This window comes from Rhinopithecus roxellana, chromosome 12, assembly GCF_007565055.1.
Source record: "Rhinopithecus roxellana isolate Shanxi Qingling chromosome 12, ASM756505v1, whole genome shotgun sequence".
In the NCBI taxonomy this organism is placed as follows: Eukaryota; Metazoa; Chordata; class Mammalia; order Primates; family Cercopithecidae; genus Rhinopithecus; species Rhinopithecus roxellana.
This window is the reverse complement of record NC_044560.1, coordinates 117,896,682-117,905,055: the sequence shown is the minus strand read 5'-3', so window position 1 is coordinate 117,905,055 and position 8,374 is coordinate 117,896,682. Positions and strand designations below refer to the sequence as shown.

The following is an 8,374-nucleotide window of genomic DNA, read 5'->3' as shown; positions in this document are numbered from 1 at the left end:
TTACGTTTACTCCGTTTCTCACATAATTATATGTAATTGAAAAAGAAAAGTAGGCCGGGCGCGGTGGCTCAAGCCTGTAATCCCAGCACTTTGGGAGGCCGAGACGGGCGAATCACGAGGTCAGGAGATCGAAACCATCCTGGCTAACACGGTGAAACCCCGTCTCTACTAAAAATACAAAAAAATTAGCTGGGCGAGGTGCCGGGCGCCTGTAGTCCCAGCTACTTGGGAGGCTGAGGCAGGAGAATGGCGTAAACCCGGGACGCGGAGCTTGCAGTGAGCTGAGATCCGGCCACTGCACTCCAGCCTGGCGGCAGAGCGAGACTCTGTCTCAAAAAAAAAAAAAAAAAAGAAAAGTATAGGACACTTTCATAAGCCCCCTTTTAATGCAGGTTACATTTACATAATGTAAATAGGCAGGGTTCCTTGATCCCCGGTAGTATCTGGGCTCCACGTTTGAACAGGCGCCGCTGCCAGGGAGTGCTGACCCCGCACAGGGCTGCTTCCTGCCTCTCCGCTTCTCAGCCCTTCAGCCACTTCCAAGTCACATGCGCTTGAAGCCGGGTCTCCTTGCCTTGGGGGCCTCAGTCACTGTCACTGTCCTCAGAGGAGGAAGTGACCCGAAGGTCCTCATAGAGGACACTCCTTGAGACCTGGGGACACCGGTCCTCAGGCTCCCTTGAGACGTGAGGGCTCTGAGCAGAAGCAGAGTTCTCAGGAGGGCGGGACGTGGGAGGCGTCCTGAACCTGGGGCTCTCCTGTCCCTCGTCCCCTCTCATGAAGGTGACACTGCCGGGCCTCCCTGGAACATGAACGGGTGGTCCAGCCTGGAGGACGGGGCAGCCCTGGGCTGGGCCCAAGAAAGGTGAGCTGGGTAGGGGCTGGAGGTTGACTCTGGGCTGCAGGGCTGCTGTCTTGGTGGCTGCTGTCTCTGTGGTCGCCTTGGGAGCCTGTTTGGATCCAAGTCCAGTTGCCATGAAGGGAGGCTGGAGTGTCCGCACAGCGCCCACATCCGGGAACTGAGTTCTCAGTGCGGGGGTCTGGAAGGAGCTGAGTCTCGCTCTCTTTGTGGGATTTTGGACGTTCTGGGTGGGGACGGGGCCAGGCTGCTTTCCTGGCATCTGGGTTCTGGAGTCCTGGCCACACTTTCGTCTGACTTGCTGTGGTCCGGGCTTTGCATCTGCATCAGGACGTTTGATTTCTGCCTGGGATTTCAGGCCGGGACCCAGCGCAGATGCCTTCATGGCAGGCTGGGGAGCCCCGTGGGAGGACACGTCAGGCCTGTTGGCTGGCGGCCTGGCACTGAGAGTGGGGTTCCGGTGGGAGCTCTTCAGAACAGGGAGCAGGGAGGCAGTAATGTCCCCGCCATGTCCCTTGGTGGGTCCACAGGTGCTCAGTTCAGCTCGATCATTGGGACCCGAAGGGCAGAGTAATGTCATCCCAGGTATGTAGACAGGCGGTGGACCTGTGGACACAGGGCCCAGGACAGATCTCTTCTTGGTGCCGTGGACAGGCAGAGGCATGGTAGGATGCTGCAGGAGAAAACACCTCACATGAGACAGCTCAGCAGTAGAATTTCCAAACTCTATGAAGCAGGGAACTCACATGTCAAACCACATCACAACAGAAGCTGTGTGAACACGAGAAGCTAGGACAGGCTGACATGAGAAACAGAGGAGAATAACACACACGGGGATTGCGTCTAAATCAGGATCAAATATAGGGAAGACCCTACAAAAGAGATAGCACACAGGAAATTAAACGTCACAGAAAAGGATGTACACATGGTCACTGGATATATGCAGAACTGTCACTTCAGGAATAGTGTTGGGGAAAGATGGCCTCCCATTCTGTTTGCTGTGACTATCACGTATGAAAATTAAAACTGTCTTTATGCTGTCTGTTGTTAATATCAAGGGAATATCAATTCCCCACACAACGTGGAGACTGGAAACGGCACAGCTCCTTTTGAAAGCAGATGTAAGAACATGTATAAGAATGAAGGAGATGCCTTATCTGCAGCCAGTATCCCGAAGGCATCTGATCAGTCACTCCCCACGGGCACTGAAATGCGCCCAGCAGCATCTGCTGGCCAACTTGCAAATAAAGGCACAGAAACCAACTTTCAAATAAAGAAGCTGAGGCTGGGCGCGGTGGCTCATGCCTGTAATTTCCACACTTTGGGAGGCTGAGGCGGGCGGATCACAAGGTCAGGAGCTCGAGATCATCCTGGCTAACACGGTGAAACCCCGTCTCTACTAAAAATACAAAAAATTAGCCAGGCGTGGTGGCGGATACCTGTAGTCCCAGCTACTTGGGAGACTGAGGCAGGAGAATGGCGTGAACCCAGGAGTCGGAGCTCACAGTGAGCCGAGATTGCACCACTGCACTCCAGCCTGGGTGACAGAGCGAGACTCCACCTCAAAAAGAAGAAGAAGAAGAAGGAGGAGGAGGAGGAAGAGGAGGAGGAGGAGGAGGAGGAAGAAGAAGGAGGAGGAGAAGGAGGAAGAGGAGGACGAGGAAGAGGAGGAGGAGGAAACTGGAGTATGCAAAGTCCTCGGGTAGCACAGTTCTCCTGCAGGGCAGCCTAGGTCTAAACATGATCCCCACCCATGAGGGGCACAGAAGTGAAGGAATCAGGCACCCAGAGGAGAAACAGAGGAGGGGCCAGGGAATGCTCACCCTCAGGAAGAAACAGGCTTTCACTGGCTCCTTCCAGGTTCCCTGTGTTTTCTCTTGGGGACTCCTGGGAAATGTCTGCGTCGGAGCTTTGCTCTGTTGCTGCTGGGGCCTGTGGAAGAAATCACGTTCACCATCCGGACCCACCTGGTTCTCCTGCCCACACCAGTGAATGGGAACCAAGCACCCTCCCGGAACCCAGCCCAGCCCTTGCTTTGGGTGAGGGAGACATTCAGGCCTCTATGAACTTGGCCAAGACAGCCCCTTCTCTCATCTCAGAGGTAGCCCTACTTCCAGGAAGCTCCCCCACTTGCATGGCCATGGCCCCAGGTCCCCTAAGTTCATTCAGACCCTGGTGCTGCTCTGCCGACCACAGGCAACATCCCCAGGTCTCCACAGCCCCTGCCCTCTAGAGACTCTCAGCACTGGAATAAGCTCAGAGTGTGGACCCTGGAAGGCAGCGGCCCCCGCCCACCTGCACGTGGAGCTTTCTTGTGTGTGCTTAGAGAAGGCTGCACAGAAAGAGTAGGGGAGACACCAGCTCCTGAGGCGCTGACCTCACGAATAGTCCTTGACCCTGCAAAATCCTTACCTTGAACCTTGCTCCTTTTCTCTGTCAATCCTCATGAAGGGCCCTGGAGCCTGGGGTAGCTGGGGCTTTGCTGGTTGCAGGTTCTCCTTCCCCTTGTGTGAGCCCCGGGGCTGCAGAGGAAGGGCCCCACTCCACCTCTTCATGGGGCAGGTCTCGCTCCTGGCTGAGTGCCCAAAGGCCCCGCAGTTCTTGCATTTCACCTGCAGGTGGAGGAGGAGAGAGGGCAGTGAGTCAACAGCAATCACAGGCACCTGCGAACGTTCACACACGACCTGGCGGTTGGAGATGGATTATTTTAGGAGGGGGACATAGGCCCATGGGCTGTGGGTTGCCAGGAAACTCAAAATATTATTGTCCTCCCGAGAGCCCATTTAACAGGGATTCTCAGGAGGAAGGACGCGTGTGTCTGAGAGTGAAGATAATGAACCGGTGTTGAGGACTTGGCAAACACCAGGCTGCACATGACACTGGACAGAGAATGAGGCTGCGCCTCAGAGACTCGGAATGGGCCAATCTGCCAGGGAGGAGGGCACAGACCTGTCAGCCTGAGTCCAGTGGGAACCCCTAAGTCATAAACACGGTTCCCATGTTCAAGCCCACTCTCTGGTGCCCATTGGTTACCCACATTTTCAAGCCCCCACTGACCCTGGATTCCTCCTCCTCTGCTGGGGGAGTCCTCTGCCCCATGGGTGTCCTCTGCTGCTTCTGTGGGTTCTTGGCTGTGGGGGGCCTCTGAGCCTGGTGACGGACAGGATGACCTGCCATCTGTGGCAGGTCCTTCAGCTTCTGATCAGTCCTCTTTATTAATTGATTGTTGGATTTCCTAGTCATCAGAAAAAGAGAAAGCATTACACAGACACCAGACGAAAGTCCCTCCTACCCTTATTTACCCAAGTAGGGATGGAGGGACACACTGGCCACTGAGTCTCACCCACTGTAACTTGGTCCTCTCTGAACCCAGGTCCCAGTTGTGCTATTTTGTGACTCTCTCCCAGCCTGGCCTACTCCCAGAACAGGACACAGATTTTATCAACCAAACGCTGCTTGATTTCTAAAGGGAGAAGTGAGATTTGCAGCCTTGCATAAAAGTTTTCTGGGCTCTGAGTTTGTGTGCAGTCAGTGCCTCAGAGCTGAAACCCTCTGACAATATTAATCAAAGCCAAGAGACGAATAGCTAACAACTAGTGATTTTTTTTCCAGCTAGTTCCAGACAACCCGCTGTTTCACAAAATGATTTCTCACTCTGAAAACCTACCAGAAGCTCAAAGCTTTGCAAAGCTTTCTTACTCAACCTATGGACACTCGTGACGTTCCACAGGAGACCCCTGTGACCACACGCCACTCTTCACACAGAGGCAGGCACAAAGCCACACCAGGACCAGCCTGCTGAGGATCCTGTGATGCTGACATGTATGTGCATGTTCACGCCAGGCATCGCACACATCACAGCCCATGTTGTGGGGGGACACGCAAGATGGACGCCCCCAGGTATGTTCAGCGGAAACCTTGAGCCCACACTGTGCTTGGCCGTCCCATCCTTACTCCCTAATATTTGTCTTACCTCCCCTCTTGGGATCCACGTCTTTGTGAAATTGTGGGGGGCCGGTCCACCAAAGCCTGACATTTTTCATTCGAGACACAGCGGGCGGTCAGATCCTCTCCGGGCTTCAGAGGAAATCGCAGAAGAACCTCCACAGAGGCAAGAACAACCCATTTCTCTGTCATCAAGTCAATCTAATGCAGAGAACAGAGAATGGAGCGGCAACCTGAGTTCTACAGGCAGGAGGAAGGCTTGGCAGAGGAGAGGAGGAACTCCCAGCTTCCTGAGATTTTAAAGGGAATGCTGGACAGTCTCACATTTCATTGTTTTTTCTTTCTTTTTTTCAAAGAAGCCATTATATGAAAAAGATACTTGTACACACATGTTTACAGCAGCACAATTCGCAATTGCAAAAATATGGAAGCAGTCCAAATGTCCAACAATCAACGAGTGGATAAAGGAACTATGGTGTGTGTGTCTGTGTGTAGGTATCTCTCTCTCTCTCTCTCTCTCTATCTATCTCTCTCTCTATCTATCTATCTCTCTATCTGTCTATCTATCAATCAATCAATCTGATAGAATACTACTGAGCCATAAAAGGAAGAAATTAATGGCCTTCGCAGCCACCTGGATGGGATTGGAGACTTTATTCTCTGTGAATGAGTCAGGAATGCAAAACCAAACACCTTAAGTCTTCACGCATGCGCGGGAGCTAAGCTATGAGGACGCAAAGGCAATCTCAACAGTTCTTTACTCCAGAGCCGCTGAGGAGTTTGCTGGTGACCTTCAAATGGCCCAAGAGTGACAGCCCAGGGTATCGGGAAGAGCTGCTGTTCCCAGGTGGGAACTAAGGGGCGGTGGCATTGCCATTTTCCCCTGTCCCTGAGAGGAATTACAAATCGATTTTAACGGGTCAGTGTCCGTGTGTGGAGGTTGTGACACCCTGACTATGACCCGATCCTGGGCGGGGAGCCTGCTTCAGCCGTCCCCCCTAGGCTTGGACTCCCCGCCTTCCACCTGCCTCCCAGGTGACCCCGCAGCTCCCGCACTCACATCTCTTTGTGGGATCCCCCACTGCTTTAAGAACTGCTTCCCCTGTTCCATGGAGAGAGTGTTGGGGTCCATTGCTGCTGGTCCTGCCCCAGGGATTCTGTTTCCCTGTGGAGGGAAGAAAACAAGACGCTGATTCCTTCCTATCCCTGGAATCTCCCAGGGGCAGGATGCAGTCAGCCCCATCTCTCTGCTGTGTCTACCGTGTCCCTAGGAGTAAACTCACACATCCTGTCATTCAACCTACACGGACGCAACTTTCTCTTTCTTTCATGTCTTTCTGGTGACACCAATGTGAATGAGAAAAGCAGGTGATCTAGAAAAGCAATTGTTCACTGGACTTAGCATGTTTGATATGTATGCAATGCAGGTCCCTTCCCTAGAGACCCTCATGGTATACCATCAAACATCTGGGTAATTTGATCATGGAATTGGCCTCAAAGAATATTCAATATATTAGAAAACTGGATATTTTAACCATCCGTACACCTCCTTGTCAAAACTAGATATACCTACATTTTATAAGTTCTTTCTAATATTAAGGATGTTTTAAACTATGAAGCACATTCTTTGAAATTTCTGAAATCAAACTCCTTGAGATCAAGCAAGATATTCAAGGGAAACCATCAAGTGCCAGGAAAATACAAAATAAAGCACTTTTATGTCAAAACTGATGAGCAGTGGAAAACCTAGGTTCAGGGGAAATGTCTTTGTCTAAATGACCACAGTGATAGGGAAACAGGAGCAGGGGAGAGTGAGGGCGACACCATTTATAAATCAACTCCATCTGAAGACTAGTGAGGCACAGTCCTGGCCAGTCACCAGCCATGTCCTAAGACGTTTGCAGCTGAGGAAGCAGCATAGCAATGCTTGCAAGACAGACTCCTATGAAAGCAAAAGGTCCAGATGCCCCACATCCAAAGCAATAGATGCCTTCAAGATAATGGTAGCTATGCTTTCCTAACCTACACATTAGAATGTCAAGAAGGGTTTTCTTTAAATCAACAGAATACTAAACGTTGTCACGCTGTCAGCCCACCGCATGTAGACACAGCTTAGTTAAATCTTCACATGGAAAAGACCTCTATATCAGAACAACTTAAAAAAAAAGACGGTGCATTTTCCGGTCACATTCTGAGGTTGCCCTACTCTGTAATGTAGTAGCTTTCAGTAAACTCTCTTCTCTCTGTTCTCTGCAACTCGCAAGGAATTTCTTCCTGTGTGAGAACAAAGAACCATCTCCTGGGGTCTCAATCGGGCCTTTTTTTTTTTTTTTTGCCACAACATGATTGAAAAAAGATAAAATTTGGGGAAGTGCTCAGGTCTATAGAGACAGAACAACATGCGATTACAAAAATGAAAAGATGGAAATGGTCAAACAATAAGTTGGAGCAGATGAAAAATAAAGAGAACATGACAGGAAAACGTGCTCTTTATTTGAAAGCAGCAGTAGGATACATTACCACGGGTTCCCACAGAAAGATAATAAAATGCACCTTCACAGATCATATTCGGAAAAAGAGAAGGCAATACTGCCATGAAAATACAAAAAAAAAAAGATCAGGGGATGCTACATTGGGGGCAAACACATTCGAAAATCTAGAATAAAGTGTGCTTTCCTCTTCAAAATCCAAATCACCAAAATTGAGAGGTAAAGAAACATTTTTAACTGCATACTTAAGTAGAACCATTCTTTATTCCAGCATTATAGATTGGGTGCTCCCAGCCTAACTCCTGCTTGGCTTACTCTATGGGTAGAGGCTCAGGGCCCTGAATTTTTACCAGCTCCTAGCCAAGGCCAATGAGTATACTGATATAAAAGATAAGTGAAGAAATCTCTTATTTAAAGACCCTCCATCAAAGGCACCAGGTCTCCATAACTGCTCATCCGGCACCCACACAATTCAGGGTGCTGGGTGAGTATTCCTTGCAAATGTTGACCTTCATGTGATCATTAAAATTTTGTTTTTAATTTTTTTATTTTGTTTTTTGTTTTTCTTCTTTTTTTATACATATATATATTTTTCGATCATTACAATTTCTGAAACGTTTTTTGAATCAGGCTCTGTCTTAAGAAATACTATGAAGCAATTAAGTAATCTTTACCTCAACATCTAAAACCACCCACTACAGAGGTTTCTCACGCTTCTATTTCTCCTGTTGGAATAAACCAAGGCCCAAAGTAGTAGTGGACAACCTGTTGTCTTCCTTCCCTCCAGCAGCCACTCGGGGAAGTGGACCCTCGGCGAACTCTACTCCTCACAGTGGGGCTTCCACGATGAAGGGAGCAAAGACCACTGAGGGGAAGGTCCGTTCTCCTGCTGGCATTTATACTGCCCCAGAGCCCCGCAGCCACTCCCCCTGGCTAACCTAATCGTGATGTAATCACATCTCATCTAATTACCTCTCCCTCTTTCTCCATTTCTTAGTTATTCTGTTCCTAGCACTTTCATTTTATCACACATGTGTACATCCAAAACAAATAACACAATTTTCTGTTTGCCCTTCCCATC

At 49.8% G+C, this 8,374-nt stretch overlaps 1 protein-coding gene across 1 annotated transcript; it reads right to left on the bottom strand.

Moving 5' to 3' along the window:
- Window positions 1-584: 584 nt before the first annotated feature.
- On the bottom strand, window positions 585-4,036 carry LOC104676045 (protein FAM90A27P-like). The gene is made up of 4 exons (XM_010380733.2): window positions 3,917-4,036; window positions 3,272-3,471; window positions 2,683-2,791; window positions 585-1,532 (listed from the first exon to the last, which is right to left on the bottom strand). The coding sequence occupies exons 1-4, from the start codon at window positions 4,034-4,036 to the stop codon at window positions 585-587; spliced, it is 1,377 nt and encodes a 458-aa protein (XP_010379035.2).
- Window positions 4,037-8,374: the final 4,338 nt, after the last annotated feature.

Bases quoted from the DNA above. Each gene is read 5' to 3' on its own strand.
- LOC104676045 (XM_010380733.2), bottom strand. From the start codon at position 4,036: ATGGCAGGTCATCCTGTCCGTCACCAGGCTCAGAGGCCCCCCACAGCC. The intron at 2,792-3,271 runs GTAAGGATTTTG...TTTCTTCCACAG, and splicing joins GAAAAGGAGCAAGGTTCAAG to GCCCCAGCAGCAACAGAGCA. The intron at 1,533-2,682 runs GTGAGCATTCCC...TTTCTCCTGCAG, and splicing joins AAGCCTGTTTCTTCCTGAGG to CATCCTACCATGCCTCTGCC.